General features: G+C 34.5%; 2 protein-coding genes across 2 annotated transcripts; one reads left to right on the forward strand and one right to left on the reverse strand.

Annotated features, from left to right (window-relative positions):
* The first annotated feature begins 1,527 nt into the window (after positions 1 to 1,527).
* On the forward strand, positions 1,528 to 15,158 carry LOC140057278 (uncharacterized). The gene is made up of 5 exons (XM_072102861.1): positions 1,528 to 1,704; positions 3,112 to 3,163; positions 3,612 to 3,744; positions 4,615 to 4,711; positions 5,661 to 15,158. Exons 1-5 carry the CDS (start codon positions 1,629 to 1,631, stop codon positions 11,792 to 11,794), a joined length of 6,492 nt encoding a protein of 2,163 aa, XP_071958962.1. The 5' UTR covers positions 1,528 to 1,628; the 3' UTR covers positions 11,795 to 15,158.
* Positions 15,159 to 15,227: 69 nt separating this feature from the next.
* On the reverse strand, positions 15,228 to 22,572 carry LOC140057280 (signal recognition particle receptor subunit alpha-like). Its single transcript, XM_072102864.1, has 14 exons — positions 22,415 to 22,572; positions 21,945 to 22,028; positions 21,421 to 21,612; positions 20,973 to 21,069; positions 20,450 to 20,585; positions 19,913 to 20,069; positions 19,330 to 19,439; positions 18,864 to 18,976; positions 17,802 to 17,888; positions 17,509 to 17,681; positions 17,043 to 17,256; positions 16,870 to 16,955; positions 16,210 to 16,386; positions 15,228 to 16,106 (listed from the first exon to the last, which is right to left on the reverse strand). Exons 1-14 carry the CDS (start codon positions 22,538 to 22,540, stop codon positions 15,978 to 15,980), a joined length of 1,881 nt encoding a protein of 626 aa, XP_071958965.1. The 5' UTR covers positions 22,541 to 22,572; the 3' UTR covers positions 15,228 to 15,977.
* Positions 22,573 to 22,618: the final 46 nt, after the last annotated feature.

Raw genomic sequence — 22,618 nt, forward strand, 5'->3', positions numbered from 1 at the left:
AATCTATTGTATGCCACAGGTAATGTTAACACTTGTGGAAACTCTGGAATTCTGCGTTTTCAGTCATTGAAACCGTGGAAAAAATTAACATAACATTTCTTAGCTCTGTCTACACTATCAAACTAGTTTGACAAAATAAATTTCATGTGCCCAAATATGGTAGTGATATGACATCATCATGCTTATATATAAGTAAATCATATTTTGTTGTCACATAAAGTTTGATAGTGTAGACAGAGCTTAACACTTTCCAAATCATTATTATTTGTGAAGACCGATCAGTTTTTCCTATTAATTTTTGTAACGTTTTTATAAACGCCTATTCTAATACTATACAGTATTTCAAATACAAGCCAATAAGATTATCCTGTTATAGTGTTATGTACAATGAATCGCAATGTAGTCAAATTCTGAAACTGTCAGAGATACCTGTATATAAAGAATAAAAACGTATCGTAAACGTGTTGTTGGTTTATTTATATTATTCTTTTTAAAGTAAGACACATAAAATCCTCCTCACTGTCAAAGAGGATGAAAATAGTTAAACAATTATCGTTTGAAAAGTATCAACAACGACGATTTACGCAGAATGGATAAAACATGGACCTATAAATTAGATATATATATAGGTCCATGGATAAAACATCATTAGACCTACTTTTTTCAATTTTTTAAATTATTTTTGTATAATCTATTATTAATCATTGAGTACTATTTATGCTGATATTCGGTATAAATTTTATATTTATATATTTATATATAATATTTAAATTTTTTATATGACGTATGGTACTCTCCATTATATAAGTAGGCCTATATTAATATTTCTTGGCCACTAACCATCTTGAATAAACGCGGGAATATATGAGAAATATTATTGGAAGAAGCAGATTATTTATAATATTATATCAAATAATAAGGTAGGCCTACAGTAATATGAAATTATTATGACCATCAAATCACAACCAAAGCTGAAACCCAAAATGTCATTTCCATTGAATTGAAACATTTCTTGTTTTTTAAATATGTGTAGTTGTTATATAGATTCTCCCCGCCCGCGCCCTAATTAAATCTAAAACCACATCCAAGATTAAAAAAAAGACTGACTCATGCTTTTATACTTTTATTCTTACAAGCATTTTGATTTAAATGAATCCTTTGTTAAACCCCGTCTTCGTTAAAATAAGTATAAATGTAGAGATATTAATTTGATTAATAACCTCTTATGTCAAATTGGACTCAAGTTTAATTCGGACTCTGTACTGATTGCTCTTTGCTCTCTCTATTTATTTGTGAGGTTGAACGTATATTAATTAATTGAATACAACGTTGAATCTAAGAAAAAAAGAAGCAAAAACCAGAAAACTATAATAGATAATAATATAATAAGTTTATTATTGAATTAGTAAGCCTATTTGGAACTGCTCTGCTCCGGATTCCAATCTTTTTGATTGTATCATTATTATGTATAGTGCCCTCTATTGATCTCAACAGGTCATCATGTACGGTAATGCACAGAAAATGGCGTCAAATCCTTCATCATGTACTTTATAAAATTGATAAGCAAGTGTCAGAAGTATCATAATATTTGTTTTTCCGTATAAATATGATAATGATTATTATGCAACATGGAGTCTAATGAAATTGAAAATCATCAGGAAAATGAAGTATGTGGCAGTAGGCCAAGCGAACAGCCTGAAAACGGTAAGTTTTTAGCCAATTGGTTGGCCCAATTCCGCGATGTTGCCAAGAAAACTGTTCTTGTTGCAGCTTTCTCAACGTACGCCCTGAACAAAAGCTGTTTTGTCCCTGGCTTTCAAATGATGCTAGGCCTAGGTCCCGCAATACCCTGATCCCCCAACTAGTGTTAATGGAAGAATAGCTGTTATATAAATAAAATTGACAGTTCATATTTTGTATACGATATTATCAAATTATAACTTTTTCTTTGTTAATTTGTTATTGTTGTGATCGATTGATTTTACGAATTTGGTTTTGTGTGTGGTGTTTTGTTTTTTTGGCTATCTTTTGTTTTTTAATAAAGTAAATAAGCCAATTTTGTGTTTGTAAATTACCTTTTGTTTTTCAGTTTTTCATTATCATTCACCAAAACTAATAATATATTATTGTCCAACTGACAGACAGTTTTATTAATGTGTAATTAAAAAAAGATTGAGTTTTTTCTCAAACAAATTGAATAAAAACCTCAATATTTCGCTCGGAGATCTTAGACTTTGAATAATAGGTCTTCATACAGCAATATAGGAATACATACATGGACAAAATAGCTTAGGTTTAATTTAGAGTCGTTTGTTCCTCTCTGCGTACAATATCCGTATGATTATGAATACAATTTTAAAGAATGTCTTCTGAGCATAGAATAGAATATTACAGAATATTATTATTATCAAATGGGTGTAAATATTTAAGCATGCCAACAATGACTTAGTTACATAACAGGATATAAGAAACTTAAGTATGTTGCTTGGTATTTATGATAAGATGTCTTTTTTCAATAGCTTAGTGTACATTAAAATTAAAGCTAGTCATTTCAAGCAGTTAAATTCTCCTCAAAAACAGTACAAATTTACTGTACGATAATATCCAGTGAAGGATCCAGGATTTTGAAATAGGGGGCTCAGGGAGGACACATGGTGAAATAAAGTGCTGAATTTGATGCCCTATCTTTTGCATTATATTTTGTTCCTTGTCTCTCCCCCCTCCCCCTGGAAAAAAATTTAAATAAGCTATCTGATTGGACATTGTGTAAAATACTGATGATCATCCCCCAACAGATACCATGAAAAGGTGGTCATGCTACGGCTTTAAATTAAAAACTGTTAAATTACATATTTTACTTAGAAGAAGATGACCGAAAATGAATGATTTTCCTCAGCTGTATAATTAAAAAGATAAGAATTAAACTGATAGATATTTTATGTCAATGTTTAACAGGATCCGTACACCTGTCATGCGTTAAACAAACAGTGTTATCTGAACTCCCTTATCAATTATTATTATTATTATGTCGTCATATATCGTAACATTGAATCCTTGTTATTAAAAAGTTCAAAAATTCAAATTTAACAATATTTTTCTTTAAATTCACAGTTGAAATCACAACAACTTTGCTAAAAGGAGATTTTCTTCTGCCAATCGAAAAGTAAGTGTAACCTTAAATTTTATTCTGTATAGTAATTATTATTATTATTATTATTATTAATGAATTAATAAAAACACACCCTCTTGAACCATGAAGTAATAATTTAATAACAATAATAGCTGATTCTTAAATAGCACATTGTAAGCAAGCTCTCAATGCGCTGTACATTAAACCGATCATTTTTTAGATCAAAGACGTATGGAAACGTACTCCCATAATAATGCAGGTAGTATTAGTAATCAATGCAAAGTTGTGTCTTGATTTAACCCGGTACCCATTTATACCCCTGGGTGGAGAGAGGCAGATGTAAGTAAAGTGTATTGCCTAAGGATAAAAACAATGCAATGGGAGTTGGATTCGAGCCTCAACCTCGCGATCAGTAATCCAATGCGGAACACACTGCATCACATGCCCTTCCATAGTAATACTATTATTTTTTTTTTTTCAGTATAAATTCTGGTAATGAGGCTGAGCGCAAACGTCGCGTTCACAATGAAGTGGAACAGCGACGCAAGTGTAAAATTAACAGCGGTATTGATAAGCTTGGGCACGTTATACCAGCTTGTATTCAAGAAAAAAAGGTTATTATCCGATTTTATTATTTATTTTAATATACAAAAATTCAAATACCGTAATGTTTTACTCTTGTGTGTTTACTGTAAATCTTTTTATTTTAGTTCATTTCATAGACATTTATTGCTGTTAATTAATGGTGCATAGAAAATAACAATAACGAAATAAATCAAGAAAAACAATACTATCATACAAGAAGAAAAAATATAATGATATAGAGTATCACGGTGCTGACGTCACGACAGTAGATGGCGCTGCGTGGTTGCTAGCGCAACCAAAAATGCGTTCAGAGTGAGTGAGTGACTCCAAAGTCACCAATGGTTTGGAATAGGCTTATTGAAGTAGTCATTTTAAAACTTAATAATTCTCAATAAAGACAAACAAGAATTTAAAAAAATCACTAAATATTTGTTTTAATAATCTATTTATTCTTCAACTACAGTTTAAGTTAAAAACAATCAAGCTAAGATACATAATTTGATAGAAATACATATCTTTACTGTTTATCAACATAGTAGCGCTGAACGCATTTTTTTGTTGGCTAGCAACCATGCAGCGCCCTCTATCGTTGTGACGTCACACCGTGATACTCTATAAGAAAAAGATATTGTCCCCTGAAAAAAAAAATTACTATTTGTTGAATATGCCATTTAAGTGCCACATACTATTTATTTAGTCACGATGACCAAAAATTGGATTGAAGAATAAAATTATTTACCTAAAAAAATATATTTAGAGCAACAATTTAGGCAAATTGGCTGCCAGTCAATAGTGGTTTTTCATGTTTTAGATAGAGCCTACATAAAATAAAATAGTTAATTTATTATGTGGTATTATGATGATGTATGATTATTTATATGGTTTTTGTTTTTATTTAGAGTAAAACCCAAATACTTGAGCTGGCTTTGGATTATATTGCTGAATTGAAAGAAAAATATAATGGTGTGATTATAGAGGGAGCTGATAAAGCTAGAGGTAAGGAGTTAACATTCATTCCGAATTTGTAATTGTAACTTCGCAGCTCTGGGATCATCTTATATATATAGTCATCTTAAAGGCCAGGTGCAGGCAAAACATTTATATTGATCATACATTCCAATAATCATCGATCTATAGTTTCCCCTATGTTTCATAATTTTTGGGATTTTATTTGTGTTACACGAGCTTGTTGAAAATAATCACTTTCTTATCAGTGGGGGGATAGTTCAAATTACACAGTAAAATCTCTATTCTTTTGTACACAAATTTTGTAAATAGAGAGGCATTTTAAAAAGCTATGAAAACTAAACAGTGTGGTAAAAAATGTTATCAGATGACTAAATATAGGTAATATAACTTGAATATTACATTTCTGGTATTTTTATTCAACTTCAGATTTTTATTTTCATGCTATGGCAAAAATTATCCACTGTATATCCACCATCTTTTTTCACCTTCTAGGGAGTCACCAGCCATTAGGTTAACTACCTAACTACTGAAAAAAAGTCTTTCTGGTTTTTATGGAAGAATTTTGCCAAATTTTGTATTTGACCATATTAAGGGAAATTCATGTTTTTTTGTCTTGATTTCTGTTACAAATATTTGATTTATGTACAATTAACCAAAAATGTTATTAAAAATTCATGCCTGTACCTGAGCTTTAAAGCACAAAGCTATTGGACTGGACTATTAACAGTTTCTAAGAACTTTCACATAGCATATGAAATGACGTAATTTCTACCTAGTTTGAGCTCTGTGGTCGTAGCGCTTTAAATAGTGACAATTTATTTTGGTTAGGAGCTATACAAAAGACAATTATTATTATCATTGCATCATGATGATCGAATCTTAAAGTAATGATGTTCGTCTCATTATTTGGGGTTTTTTTTACGTAATCATTGCATCTCTTGGTTTTTAACTCAATATCATTTTTTGTTTTTAACAGTTGAAGAGTTGGAAAACCTAAAGAAGGAAAATAACCATTTACGAGAAGAAAACAGACGAATGTCTGCACTCATAAATAACATGAAGGTGAATTCTAACGGAATCCAGCAGATCAATTCACGGTCAAAGAAGTCGAGGAATAACCAGAAGCAGCAACTATTTGCAAAGACTATCGAACCAATGACAGACTTTTCTGCAGATATTGCTAAGTTGAACCTTGAGATGGAGCAAATCCTGTTGAATCAGGAAATCACTGTTGAACCATCAAATCCTGCCAACCAAAATGTCACCACCCAAAACCTTCTTGATCAGCTGACACAGCCGGCTCCAACTCAAGATCTTGGGTTGATGACCACGCAGAATATTAATATTAAAGTTGTTCAGAATCAACAGAACACTGCCAATAAAAATGCTACAAATGAGATTCTGCTGAACTCTAGCACGAACACGTCAAATGCTACAATTATGAACTCAAATTTAATTATTAAATCTGAAGAGTCAAAAGTTAACCAAGGACAAATGTTATTGGTCAATAATCCAAAATTAGCAGCAACAGGTGGAAATCAACCAATGAGATTACAGGTTGCAAATGTTGATTCACAACCTCCAGGAAGTCAAAGTATTCAACTTCTTCAACAACCAGGAAATCAAATTCAACTTCAAAGTGGGATTCAAAATCAAGGCATGACAGTCAGTAAACCAATTCAACAAATTCAGTTATCTGACAGTACGGATATTAAACAAACACCAACAACCTCAATTCAGTTGCCAGGAAATCAAAATATTATTCTTTCAAATCAAATCACAGATCAGTCGAAAGTGAAAAATACAATACAGAATCCACAAGCTGTAACAATACCACATAATATAAATAGAACGGTATCCCAGCCTGCTCCAGGCCAACCTGCAGCTGCTGGTAACCCGGTTATGCAACCCATGCAGCCAATGCAACCAATAAGGTTGATAGTTCCAATCATGACCACATCAACCGGTCAAGCCAGTATGACACAACAGTTAACCTTTCGTCTACCAAATGGTCAGACTCAAACCTTTCCTCTCCGGATAATCCCAGCCAGTACTGGTGCATCTTTAAATACTAGCCAAACCACCACAACAACAACCACAAATACCAGTAATCTCATGCCTCTTGCTCCTGCCCAAACACCAGTTGCTAATCCTTCAGGAATGATCAGAATACAACCTGCCCCACCGGTAGCTTCGACAACTTTTCCAGATATAAAACCTAATGGAAAAAAGAAAAAAAGCAAAGCAAAACCTATTGCAGATATTACTACTCCAGTTATTCAACAAACATCTACAGTCACTGCGCCTGGAAATCCAAGAGTGGTTCGTGTCCAAGCACCAATCCAAATTGGACAGAAAACGCAATCTGGTTCGCAAAATCTCGTTTATTTACAACAGAGTGGTCAACTAATTCCGATATATCTACCTTCAAATGCCACTCCAGGACAGAATATCCAAAACATTATCACAGGACAGTCTGGCGTTATTGCTGGTGGAATGCCGCAAGGTGGAACATCTCAAAGTGGACCGATTCAACTTACAATTCCACACCAAGGAATCCAAAACACTTTAAATACACAGCAGTTGAATTCTGGTCAAACCACAAGTCAGCCGCAACGATTAACAATAGTTCCTCAAGGAAAAGAAACAATCTTAAATCAAGGTACACAATCACAGTCTCAGACTGGAAGCACGATACTACAGACAAGCGATCAGCAGGATACGCTTGCAAGCATCATGGCATCATCAGAGATTTCAGACCAAGATTCCGGCATTGAATCACAAGATTTACAGAAGTCACAAAAACAAACAACAAATGCACCCTTGTCTCCTCTTTCGGTATTGACTGCAGAGCTTGGAATCAATGAAGCAGAAAGCCATTCTACCAAATCAAACGAAGTTGATGGCAGTAGTCAAGACATTCTGGCAAAAGCTGCAGCTTCTATATTTTCTCCAGGATCATTAGATAATGGAGATAATGAACATGATGGAAATTCTCTAATGCAGTTGGAACCGGACAACAAAAATAACGTGCCTCAGGTGAATCGTATGAGCTCAAATAGTTGTGAAAATCAAAGATCTGTGTTAGAGTCACAGTCTAGTTGGTTGTCCGAACCAGTTCAACCAAGTAAGCCAAGTGAAAAAACTAATGTGCCTTCGAAAGAATCTAACGTAAAAACAAAACGTAAGGAAAGTCGGAAGAAAAAAAGACAAAAGAGCACTTCTAAAGAGTCAAACCCGCTTAATATGAGTGGAGCAGGTATAACTCAAGAGTTGTTGCAGATGGCCGATATAGCGTCTGAAATGCCAACAAAGTCTTCAGAGTTAAGATCTGAAGATAATTTCCAGCAACCATTAGTTACTTCAAACAGTCAGTCAGTAACTTCTAGATACTCTGCAGAAGCTATCATAAGTGGTATGGCCTCTGAATCTACCACCACCACCACCACTCAACCAACAGATACATGTTCAATATCTAGTACGTCATCAACTCCAAGCAATTCCTCTTTTCCATCGTACACAGGATCAAATAATTATGTTAATGATATTTTAAGTAATTCGATGAGTGCAAGTGGTTTGCCGACATACATAAATGAAGATGAACAAAACCAACAGAACAGTCTCTTTTCACCTTATAAATCGTCAACCAAGCCTTCGGGTGATGTAAAAACAGAAGATGTAGTAGTACCCTCTAGATCTGTAGAAGAAAAGAGAAAATCGCCAACATTGAAAAACAGAGCGTTTAGTTCACCAGTCCAAGGAATATCAGCTGAACTGTTAAATTTAGCAGATTCCGTATCAGATACACAATCTCAGAGTTCACTTCAACAGGGTCAACAAGAAAACATTTTGCCAGAATTTCTTAGCCCTTTAAATTCTGAAAGTTCATTGATATCTGACCAGGAGCCAAAGTTGACAATTTCTTCAACAGCATCAGCGGCACAAAGCAGACCTCTGTCATCGTGGATAAGTCATCATTCAAGGGCGTCTGAGTTAGCATCAGTTACGCAACAAGCTCGTTCACAATCTAATAATCAACCATCAATCACACCGTTTTCAACGAGTACAGCCAGATCCCAGAGCCCCACCAGTCGACCCAGCTACTTTTCACAGCCGTGGCTGACAACCACTTCGACTACATCAACAACTAGTAGTTTAGCATTTGCTCAGAGTGGATTCTCAAGTCCAGTATCATCAACAGCTAGAAGCTCACCAAATTTGATTTCAACTCAACATCAGCAGCTAAATGTTAGTTCGGTTATTACCCACAGTACTAAAGCACTAAGTAGTCCATCAAAACAAACGAAAACAACAGAAAGTAAAGTATCACCATCACCGAGAATCTTTACAAAGGAAACAATTCACAGAACACTGACAATGGACATTGCTGAGGAACCTACGGAGGAAGTTGTAAAACCAAAGAAACACCACACCCTACCAATTTCAGTGCCAGATAGGCCTCCTATGTCGTCTGTTCCGGATAAGCCATCAACACCAACGACAGTGAAACCAAAAACAAAATCTAAACGAAAAAAGAAATCAGTAGAAAAGAAACAAATTGTCGAGCCACCAACTGCGAACACAAATGAATCATTAGCCAATGTTGGAAAACGCGCCTTAGACAAAGACTTAGTTGATAAATTTCCATGGCTGTCAGAAGCCGGTGAGGGAAGTCAAGAGGACCAGATGTCTGAAGGCGTAAAACCAAATACAAAAAATAGTACATCATTTAGTGTTCAAACGTTAAGTCAAAGCTCAAAGAACAAAGGGGATAAAACTGTGAAACAGAATCAATCTGCTAAAAAGAAAATATTGACACCAGTTGAAGAAATATCCAAACCAATCACAACAAAAGAAAAAGAACCTGAACATGTTACAGAAACCAGTAAAGGTCAATTTTGGAACCCTAGTTCTAGTTTTGGAATGTTATACCCGCCGCAGGAACCTGTTCCCGAGACTCTTCAAAGGTCTAACAGTCAGAAATCAAATGAACCAGCTTACTCTAGTACCTCATCTGTTATTACTTCAAATCATACAACATATCCAAGATACACATCCCATCAAAGGACTAGTTCTAGCTATACTCCTGTAGAAGTATCTAGATCAGCATTTTCTAACACCATGTCAACAAGCAGTCCTCAAGGTATTAATACTTTACAGAATACCGACAACACCACAAATACGCCCAGTTACGATCCATTCTCAACCTTACCCCAGAGCTTTGCCAGTGCGAATACTTGTCCAACTAATCAAGACAGTGTTGATAATCTTCCAGAACCCGATATAGATTTTTTATCAGCGCCATCAGAGCCTACACCGTTGTATCAACAATCGTCAAACAGACGGATCTCAAAACAACAAAAAGAAGTTACAAGTTCGATGCAGTCGCATACATCTGTTGTACAGCATGTGCTTGAAAACAGCCCAAGTAAGCAACACACGTCGGTGTCGCAGAACTCTATGCAGCAAAACAGGGATTTCAGCTGTGTTAAATCATCTACACAAAATTTGCAGAGCCCAGGATATAATGAACAAATACCAAATACAGTTTTAAGTTACCAACCGTCTGTGTCAAAAGGTTCCGACAATGTGACGGATTTCTCCTACAGCCAACAAAATAAATTGCCAACATCTTCCAAACCAGATTATTCCCTCCAGAATGAAGATCATACTGATATATTTGATACAAACGCATTAGACTTCCCATCATTGCACGATTCACCGCCCCAGGAAAACTCCTCACGAGCAAGCAGCTCAGTGTCATCAGCCCACATGTTCCCATCGCATGGGGACAATCAACAGATGCGTATGGACACGCCCCGGTTTGATAACTACCAACATAGATCTTCTGACAATCTTTCTACAATGGACAGAGAAGGAACCATGAATTTGTCACAAAATTATTATAATAGACATTCAAACATTAGCCATCAGGTGCAGCAGCCTAGTCTGAAACGATCAGCACCAGAACAACCTTCACACCAGATGTCCGCCAAAAGGCCATCTAGGGTTGAGACATCATCTGTGAATCAGGATAGCCGCATGGGAGTCCCGACACCAGACAGTTTACCAAGAACCCCGCTGTCAGTCGATGGACACGTGTCACAGGACACTGGAAGGTTACCTACCGGAACAAGTAACACTACTTCAACGCACCAACGACATCACTCGTCAAAAAGGAATGCACCAAGTTATAATAATGCCACTGACAATTATTCTCCATCAAATAGAACTAATGGAACTGCCCCTATCTCATCAAGGAATCACAAACGCAATAATCCTGCACAGTATTACTGTGTGCCACCACAACCGCATAGATCAGAATCTGGAATATCACATGATCATCCGCACGATCTCTGGTCGCTAGGTTCGCCAAGAAACTCTGTACCACCAATGTCTGAAGCATCACCTTTTTTAGCGAATTTTTCGACTTCGCAACCAACGCATACCTCTCTTCTATCACACAGCGAACTTTCAAATGCACCTTCAAGCACCAGTTCTAGCATATCGCCAGCTCGCCGTATTCGACATCCAGAACATCCGACATACCTTCCGGCGCCTTTAACAAGTTCTTTGCTTTCGAATCAATCGGCAAAAAGTTCCCGAGAACCGGATATAGCTCATTTCAACCCGATGTTTGCAACCAGAACACCAACACTTTCTATGAATGCATTGCAACATAATTTTCCTATTTTTCCAGATCATCACGCTCCTCCGAGTTTTAACGTAGGAAAAGGACCTCAGATACCAGGAAATATGAATCTCGCAAGCCATCCGCACATCTCGCCGAATTTCAATTTTAATAGTATATTTGGTGACGTCGGGACAGGGAGCAATGGACACGTGGATCCTAGTTCATTGAACCCAGGTCTGCACGTTCCTCATTTACATAGCAACGCCAGCCTTCCTGTTGAAGAACATTTATCGTTACGTGGACATCACATTCCGTCAAGACACGCTCAGACATTTGGTGGGAATCCTGTTGGTTTGAATTCGTTGATGAGACCAAACGTACCACCAGATGTTAGGCCACCGTACAAGGTGTCTATGGCCATGCATGGCCAGCCACACTTTCATGGTGCTTCATTTAGTGGCCTCCCACCGTACTAATGCATTTGCTACATTATATAATTTTAAATTCATGCTAAATTTGGTTTTAGAATCTAGTATCAGAAACGCATTTACAGGGTGTGCATTTCTACGTAAAAATATTGTAAACTGTATTTTCAATAACCCGAAAGAATCTGATTATTGATAAATTAGAACAATTAGCAAAAGATTTGGTTTTTAAAATTAGATTATTTTAGATACAAACGTACACAACAGTGTTTTGTAAGGTATGGTGAATTTTTCTAATCAAATTGATTACCAACACAATGATATATATTTACTTAATTATAATATATTTATTAAAAAATAACTGAAAAAATTTAATTGGACATAAATTATGTAATAAATTATGAAAATTGCAGAAACTGAAGTTATATGATGAAATCATGGTCTACTTAATTGGATTAAAACAAATTTACAGTTTATTTTTTGAAATGAAATATTGTTATTAATTAAGTATGCATGATTAGGCCTATAAATAAATACTTGTTTGTTGTCAATGCGAGATTTAGGGCACAATAGCAATTTGCTGGTTCAAAAGTTTTTTATTTATTTTTAAAGATATTTTTTTTAAACATACAACATTTTGAAGCATATTTGTTTTTAAACAAAGTACATTCGGTCACTATAGGGTCGGATCCAGGGGTGTCTTAATTGGGGCACACACTTCTCACTTTTGACAGCTAAAACAGAAAACTACTTTTCGATACCTATTTTTGACAGACTACCTTAGCGCTCCCCCGTTTGAAAAATCCTGGATCCTCTGCTGATTTTCATGTAATTTTAAAGCAGTTTTTATATAATGAACCTATATTTGGTGATATACTGTAGTGTATGTTTTAATTTTTTATTAGTTGGTTTTATGTGAAAAACAAATGTCTGATAAGTGTCATAATTTAACAAGTAGTTGAATTGAAGTTCAGTTAGATGAAGTTATTGTTTTTCGTGTGACATTTTGTTGTAGGAACATTTTAACACTCGCCATTTGTACTTTTCGTTGCATTTTTTTAGCACTCTTATACTCGTCGATTCATTCATACAATGTGATAAATGTAACGAATTGTTCGCAGATTGAGTAAGCCCACGTAATTTAATCAAGCACGTCGCAATGGATCATTGAATTGTCCCTTGTGATTGGTCAACTTACCTCCAAGTAACCTAGCTTAATCACTCTGAATGCTGGTAAAGATTACATGCAACTGCAATGGTGTACACTTATAGGATATATATTATCGAAAAAATCTGTGTACACTATGAAACTAGTTCGACAAAAAAAATGTAATGTGCCCAAATATGGTAGTGATATGCTTAAATATGATAGTGATATGACATCATTGTGTCCATATATGGGCACGTCACATTTTTTCGTCACACAAAGTTTGATGGTGTAGACAGAGCTTTAAATTAATTATTTAGCAAACTTTTTTGAGTAATAATACCCACTGTTCATTGCAGTGTCTGCCTCATGAACTACATTGAACAAACTAGTAGTTACTGCAGTAACTGCAGTATAATAGTTTTTACTTGATTTATTAATATTTACTACTGGGGAAAAAACAGCAATTTGTTGAATTTCATTGTATGTGTGAATCGCAGATAAAAATGTCTATTATAATAACCTTTAATGATATGTATAATATTATAAGGACCTATCGCAGGTATTTATAGCATGGAACATTTGTAAACATTTCATGAAATTGTACAACTGTTTAAAAATTGCATTAATGAAGTATATGAAATAATGTTGTAGAATATCTACCTGGAATAGGTTTTAAGAAATGTGTACAAAGAACTATTTTTTGATGATTAGCCTAAGTTTTGAAAAAGCTTTGTAAATTTTGCCTGAAAAAAGCGTTTTAGTACTCAAAACGGGGGTATGAGATAGTACCGGCGGGTATAATCTGTGTTTTCAATGTGTTTATCAGTATTTTGTATCAAACTGTACATAATTTGTACATATTGAAAGAGGTGATATGTGCCACATATGTTTATATTGTACGATAATTTTTCTCTTAAATAAAATATGATGTATAATTGTAAGGTAGGGTAATTTGAATTGGTTATTAAGTACGAACCAAGATGATAATTTCATACCACTTAAAAATAATATATCATATTTATGTTTTCATTTAATAATGTGGTATTTTTTTTTTTTCATTACAAAACCAATAAACCTACAAACTGGTATAATCCCTAAGTAAATGTGGGCTTATAAATGAGGACCAAAGTGTGATGGGTTGTCCTTGCATGAACATTTGCATGTAATATACTACAAATAGGGGGGTGGGGGGGGTGTGGTTGGATATGTCGGGTATGAGAACCGTAAATCTGGTCTTATTTGAATAAGTGTATTTGTGCTTATTAAATTGTAAAATAAACTGGACAACATTACAGCAATATTGTAGGTGTTCGTGCAGCAGTTGTTAATTAACCAATCAAATCTCTAAGATCTGGACGCCCTTAAGCCTGTTAAGCTCTGTTTACACTATCAAACTAGTTTGACAAAAAAAGTGTGATGTACCCAAATATGATAGTGATATGCCCACATATTGTAGTGATACATGCCAAAATATGGTAGTGATATGACATCATCATGTCCATATAGGCACATCACATGTTTTGTTAGATTCAGAATATATCAAATGGAATTTCAATCATGTAAAAGAATAACTGGTTTTATTGTACATTGTCTAGATTTACATTGTGTAGATGTACATTTGAAAACAATACGTTCACAAATAAATATTTTTAAGTGGTTTGAAAAGATGCCCCTATTTAAAAAAACAATTATTGAACATCTTTGCTGTGTTTTTATCAGCAAAGAGAAGATGACCTCAAATAAAAGGAATATCTACAAGTAAAAATCAAATGTTTTTATTTATATCTGAGTTGAACAATCAATATACAGCAAGAAGCAGTGGCATAACGGCTATGAGGGCTCACTGTCTAAACCTATAGGGTCCAGGAACTTATGGGGGCCCCTGAGCAGTGCCCAGGCTAAAAATGCATAAGGCCTTCAGCGTTGGAGGACCACTTAGGGTTCCTTAACTATGTCACTGGTAAGAACCTTCTATTGGGACACCCCTATTAAGGCCCAAGGGTATACTTTACTGGGTCTGTTGCCCTCCCTGTACTATAAAATTTGTCAATTATGGGAATAAAAATGTCAATTGTCTAATACTAGACCAAATGATTTTCACATACAGTAGTGTTGGGATTTATAGCTTGGTGGTTAACATACTTACCTTCCAATTCCAAGGTCTAGGGTTCAATCCTGACCTAGTGCCAGACTCTTTTACCACACTCCCTAAGCCTAAAATGACTCATCGTGTGATTACTGTATATAGTTTATCCATCCTGTAATTGGCAAATTTTTTAACAAACAAAATCATAAGGTGAAAGCAGTCGAGATAATTTTTTGAGTCGAGATTTTATAAATCTGTTTATTTCAATAAAAGAGTCTTCATTGCATACTATTACAGTTCGTACCTCACTTACTATTTTCCACATTTTCACAATACTAAAAACGAATTACGTTCAATAAGATTCTTAAATAATTTTAAAAATACAGATATGACAGGTATTCAAGTTGACAGGGGCTGGTCAAGCACATCACAAGATGACATGTAGTTTTATACTTTTGCTTTTCCGCTACTCCCCTGTTATACTTATATGTTTGTTTTTTTGCTATGTAGAAAGATTTGAATATTTGAAAATAAATAAATAAATATGGATTGTGTTTATTATTATAGTATAATTGTCCATTTATGACAATATATATTTGTAATACCAATCTCAAAATGGTCTCTTAAGCTCTGTCTACACTATCAAACTTTATGTGACAAAAAAAATGTGATGTGCCCATATATGGACACGATGATGTCATATCAATACCGTATTTGGGTATATCACTACCACTATCAAACTAGTTTGATAGTGTAGACAGAGCTTTAATTTCTTTAAAACATTAAACTTAAAATATAGTTTTAAAATACACTTCTTAATACTGGAATTAAATAAGTTATATCAATATATTAATAATTCTCATATATTTTAGATGAGCTGCATCATAAATTATCATAACTGATAAATTCTTTATTACTAGTGAAAATGTAATGAACTCTCTTTGATACCATTAACCTATGTACCTAGGCTGGGTCATGCGCATCTCTCGTAAAGCCCCCTAGGCCTTGAGAAGAGCATTAACAACAGCACGTACATTCAGGTTACGAAGGTCACGGTAGGTCTGACCGGTTCCCACAAAGACAATTGGTTGACCGGTTGCATAGGTCATGGAAATAGCAGCTCCCACCTGTAAATAACAATATTCAAATATTTGTTGTGATTGTGTTTATTTTTATAAAAAATGTATATACATGTTTATACAGTATTGTGGTTCTTGTCTTTATACATACCTTATCGTCAATCGTATCGAACTTTGTAAGGACAATGCCATCAATAAGTCTTGGATTGGACATATGGGAGTGGTCAGCAAGGGCCTGATTGAACTTTGTCAGTTGGTCAACAGCCTCATTTCCAACCAAAGCCTCACCAACAAAAAGCACTAGGTCTGGTTGGTTGATCTTAATTAGCTGAAAAAATGAACAGAAAAATCTAGAGATCCATTCTCCCCTGGTAGCATATAAATGTACTATAGCTGCAGTACTATGAGTAGATATAGGCAATGTTTAGCTATAGGCACTCTGTAGCCATAGGCACTCTGTAGCTGGCACTGGGTAGATATAGGCACTGTGTAAACTATAGTACTATGCATAGCTATAGGCCCTGTGCAGCTGTACATGAGTAGCTATAGGCATATAAATGTACTGTAATATGAATAGCTTTAGACACTGTGTAGCTATAGGCACTGTGTAGCTACAGACATTGTAGCTATAGTACTATGAGTAGTTATAGACACTGTGTAGCTACAGTACTATGAGTAGCTATAGGCACTGTGTAGCTACAGACACTGTAGCTATAGTACTATGAGTAGTTATAGACACTGTGTAGCTACAGTACTATGATTAGCTATAGGCACTGTGTAGCTATAGGCACTAAAAAATTAAAAAACTTACTTTAGAGAGTGATCTCATTAGGGGTTCATTGTCCTGCATTCTCCCAGCAGTATCTACGAGTACAGCGTCAAAATGAAGGTCACGAGCTGCACGAAAAAACATTCAATTTACATATATAAATGAATACGTTAATAATTAACTTTTAATTTAAGAAATTGAAAAAAAAAATTTACCAAATTTGACAGCTTCCATTGCAATACCAGCAGCATCCTTTCCATAGCCTTTCTCATACAGTTGCACATTCTGTTGACTGCTGCCCTCAGCGGCAGGGTGTAGCACATTCAGTCGACGAGTGTGAGTTCGCAGCTGTTCCACAGCTCCGGATCGAAACGTGTCACACGCAGCAATTAGTACACGAAAGTTGTTCTCCAATAGCCAAAAACAAATCTTTGGAAAACAAAACATTTTTTTTTAAAGCCTATTTGATAAAAGAGTCAATTTTCTATTTTTAACATTATTTAGAGATATATAATATATATTGTTACTTTTTTTTAATTCTCTAATTTTGATCCCTTTTATTGTACTACTTAATTTTAATTTTAAATTGCTTGTTATAATCTGGGCAGTTTCCAATAAACATGAATAAATGGATCCAACCGACAACGAACTGACAACCTCAAAGTCTGGGAATTTACTCACCTTTGCCAGATTGGTCGATTTTCCAACACCATTGACACCGCAGAAGGTCACCACATAAGGTCGGTTCTTAGCCTGGCATTCCATGATGTCTCTCAAGATATCAATACGTCGATGTGGCGATAGAAGCTGAACCAATGATTCCTGTACGCCCTCACGTACAGTAGAGGCAATGCCTTACAAGGAAATGAAGAAAATCAGGGGTGTATTCAGAGCACTCGCAAATCACCTTTATCACGCAAATCACCTTTATCACGCAAATCACCTTTATCAAGCAAATCACCCGTATAACTTACGATCAAAGGTTCCCAAAATCTTGCCCTCCAACTTGGTCGCAACAGAGTCACAGATTTTCTCGGCAATGTCAGCAGCCACATTTTTGCCTGAAAATATGAACAAAGAAACAGAATAACGCCTTGTCTAGACTATCAATGGCCACCACCAGGTAAGCTTACTTCATTAAGGCTTCTATGAATGGATGTACTGGTTGGGAGCAGGAACGCTAGTAGACCAAACCCAGTACCGTTTTGATTACGATCAATCGGGAAATTACCTCATGACGTTTGTAGAAAGAGTTTTAATTAATGGTTTAGTTTTTTAATGGTTAGTTTTTATAAAGCTGTGTCCACACTATCAAACTAGATTGACAAAAAAGTGATGTGCCCAAATTTGGTAGTTGTAAGACATCCTCATGACCATATATGGGCACATCACATTTTTTTTCCCACATAAAATTTGATAGTGTAGACAGAGCTTTAATTAAGAGAAACATAATGGTCAAAAAAGTGTGATGTGCCCAAATATGGTAGTGATATTCCTAAAAACGATAGTAATATGACGTCATCTTACCCACATATATGGGCAAATCACATTTTTTTGTCACATAATGTTCGATAGTGTAGACAGAGCTTTAATTAAGAGAAGCATAATGGTTAATTTTTCTAAAGCTTTGTCCACACTATCAAACTAGATTGACAAAAAAGTGTGATGTGCCAAAATATGGTAGTGATATTCCCAAAAACGATAGTAATATGACGTCATCTTACCCACATATATGGGCACATCACATTTTTTTGTCACATAATGTTCGATACTGTAGACAGCGCTTTAATTAAGAGAAACATTAATACTTGTTTTTTTAAAGATCTGTTCACACTATTAAACTAGATTGACAAAAAAGTGTGATGTGCCTAAATAGTGATATTCCCAAATACGGTAGTGATATGACATCATCATGTCCATATATGGGCACATCACATTTTTGTCACATGAAAGTTGATAGTGTAGACAGAGCTTTAGTCCATATTTAGTACAGTAGCTAGGCCAGTACATTAGTATTATTATGAAAAAACAATTACCAATAAGATGGTCTCTCATCTTGATCAGCACTGGTTCCATGTCCTCTTTGGATAATGTCTTTGAGCTCACAAGCCCCTTAAACATGTTGAACATACCAAAGCCTCTTGATTCACTGAAATAAATATATATTTGGTGTTAGTCAAAGAGCTATCACAACAGTAAGTTGTTTCTAAGCATGCACAGGGAGAGAAGGCAGTTAAATATCTTATAACAAAATTAAAATGTTTGGTATGCTTTAAAGCTCTGTCCACACTATCAAACTTTATGTGACAAATTAATGTGATGTACCCATATATGAACATGATGATGTCATATCACTACCATATTTGGGTATAATATCACAACCATATTTGGGCACATCACACTTTTTTTCGTCAACTAAAGTAGTTTGATAGTGTAAAAAGAGCTTAAGTCTAATGCCTCAACTCTTTGTGTAATCGTTTTTCATTGGCCAATGAAACTTACGTTGATTTTGGTTTGCTTCCATGTTCTTCCTCTACTTCATCTTCTTCTCCTCCGCTTGATTCATCATCAATGTTCTGTAATGCTCCTCTCATTGTACCAACATACTTTTGCTGCAAATAAATGTTAATAAAAAGCTATTTATTGCTTTCATTTCTGTCTATAAAAGCATATTGTTAAAGATATAATCTTTGTCCCACTAAAAAAATAATTTGTTTTTGCTTAATATGTCATTTTATGTCACATAAGAGTTATTCACTTTGAACAAAAACTGGATCAAAAAACAAATCATTTACCTAAAAAAAATGTAATTTAAAGCAAAAAATACTTAAATTGTCTGTCAAACAATGTTTTTTTTGTTTAAATTAACTGTTTCTTTTGTCTTTTTATAAGTGAAATAATTATTTTTGTTGGTTTATTTTTCTACAGAAGTGAATAACTTTATTAAACTGCAAAATAGCCTATTCAAATTCTGATTTTAGTAATCTTCATTTTTTATGTTTTTGGGGGACAATACATCTTTAATTTATTGTTGACATATGAATTGATTCAATTTTGTGTGGAGGGTTGAATATGAAATACTCACGTCATCTGCTACTTTATCATTGATTGGTATTTGGTTGTCTATTCCATTGCTATCACCTGTACTGTTGCTGTAGTCCAAATCGGGCTGGTCACTACTTGTCCCTCCGTTCTCCCATTTGCGGTCCTGCTTTGGACGCTTACTCTTAGTTACTGGTTTACTAAACATTTGCAAATACATAATAAATGTTTTGAAAAATTGTATGGTGGAAAAAAATTAATGAATGCTTGATTAAATAAAAAATACTGGATTTTACAAACTCTTTTAAAAATTTAACTCATTCTAATTTAAGTGTAAATTAGGATTTTCAATTTTAAGTAAATTCTTGTTGTTAATTGTTAAATTGTTAATTTAATTTGTTGTATAATGTCTTACGGCAAAAAAAAAAACACAATTGAGGTGAACGAGTATTACTGTGATTAAATAAAGTTTATTATTATGTTTACTGTTTAACCAGGCTGGATAAAAAAATAATGAATGTCCACATTACAGTATGTACGCCCTGAATTATGCGATATTTTAAAAACCTATAACACTTACACAGGTGCTGGCTTCTCTTTCTTCTTCTTTGGCCCGAACAATTTAGCACGGTTGCGATTAATAGTCTCCTCATCCAGAACTACGTCGTCATTGTTGGCATCCCCGACTGGGTTGACAATTACTTCTTTTTTGGGCGCTACAAAATGATTAAAATAGTTTAGTTGAAACAGAATATGTTTCGTGGTATGAATACAAAAATACTAACCAGTTGAATACAGCTCTGTCTACACTATCAAGCTAGTTTGACAAAAAAAGGTGTGATGTGGTATGATGTCATCATGTCCATATACGTGCACATCATGAGGAATCATCATATGATAGAACATGTAATAGAATATACCGGAGGGACACACAAGCATTGCTTTAGATGTCCAAGATCAAGGTAAATCAAGGTAAATCACATTTTTTTTGTCACATAAAGTTTTATAGTGTAGACAGAGCTTTATACAATCAAAAGCAGTATAAATTGAAGAACTACAGACTATTAATATATGCAAAGTATATGCAAATTAGATGCAAATACCTTTCTTGTTTTTAGTTTCCTTTTCCTCCTTCTTATTTTCTTTTATCATTGACTGTATCGTCTTCTTAGATTTTAGAGATTCCCCAAAAGTTTTCATCTGCAAAAAAAAATAAATAAAAATGATTGATTATAAATAGAGTTACTACAGGTCTCAGAGGCTAGATAATAATGTGAAAAAACATCATTAAGTTTCACTACATTTAATTGTATTTAATTCGAATCAATTCAACTTAACATTTATTTCTTCCTTCAAGAAAATGAGGTAAACATAATACATTCCAGTAAAATTTATAACAAGTCAATTGATGATACAGTTATCAATAAGAGGAAGCTTTGTCTACACTATCAAACTTCATATAACAAAGAAATGTGATGTGCCCATATGTGGACATGATGATGTCATATCACTACCATATTTGGGAAGTGTAGACAGAGCTTAATACTGTACCTGTATCTTTGTAACTACTCTACTAGAATCTTCAGCCTCCTTCAGCATCTGCTGAAAGCAACTATTAAAATCAAAGCTTCCGTAAAGATTGTTGGTATACAGGTCATCTTTGTAAAGGTCACGGAACTGACGGTGAACATCGTCCAGAAATTTATCAATGTATGACAGGGTCAAAATCTTTTGGTAGGCGACCTAAAAAAACAGGAAATGTTATTTATTATTACAGTACTGTTATAAAATATAAAAAGCCTAGATATCTATCCAAGCTTAGTGGTAGTGTTACAAGTGATAGCATGCCATAGAGATATTATAATATCTCTAGGCAATAGGAGAGAATCAGATGCCATAGAGATATTATAATATCTATATGGCAATAGGAGAGAATCAGATAGCAAGATGATTTAGTTTGGTTTTAACATTTAGAAGCATTGTCAGCTAAAACTTCTTAAATGAGGAGAAGCTTCTTTATATATTAAAAATTAAAACGTTCTAAAATGTACATTGAGTTGACATGTAGAACTTACCACGAATACAAGTTCAAACTCATTATCAAGTTTGTACTTTAGGGTCAACTGACCATGGTTGTAGGTGTTAGTGCCACCTCTCTCCTGTAATTATAAAATAATGTAAAAAAGGTTATTTAATTGATCCAACACAGTCAACAACAGGCAGTAAAATTGTCACGATTCCGATGTGCCTAAAACTAAAAAAGTCTAAATTTAAACAATTTTAACATATTTTTTATTACATCATGATTAAAAATTATGATAAAATTAAGGCATAACTAAATGAGACTATAAATACATTGCCTATGTAAGTTTCAAAACCTTTTTAGAATCAATTACACTTAGCTAGGCCTAGGCCGTAAACTTTCTAATTAACAACAACATCACAGGCGCAGCACGCACTCTCTACTTTGATCCCACAGCATGTGTACAATTAACCGCTAGAAAACCAAATTGTTGGGCCTAGAGAAATCAAAGAAAAATCATACCTGTAAAATAACGTTTTTGATCAGTTCATTGACAGATGGTCCATAGGACTGGCAGATTCCCTGGACATGTTGAAAGCACCATAAAACTATCCCACCCTTACTGAAAATTGTAAATAAATCTAACATATTGAATTGTTTCGTGGCGATTGCACAGAACTTTTTGTGTGGTTTTGTGTCATGCGCATATTACTTGGTGATTACGTA

Source organism: Antedon mediterranea, chromosome 8 (assembly GCF_964355755.1).
Source record: "Antedon mediterranea chromosome 8, ecAntMedi1.1, whole genome shotgun sequence".
Taxonomy (NCBI): Eukaryota; Metazoa; Echinodermata; class Crinoidea; order Comatulida; family Antedonidae; genus Antedon; species Antedon mediterranea.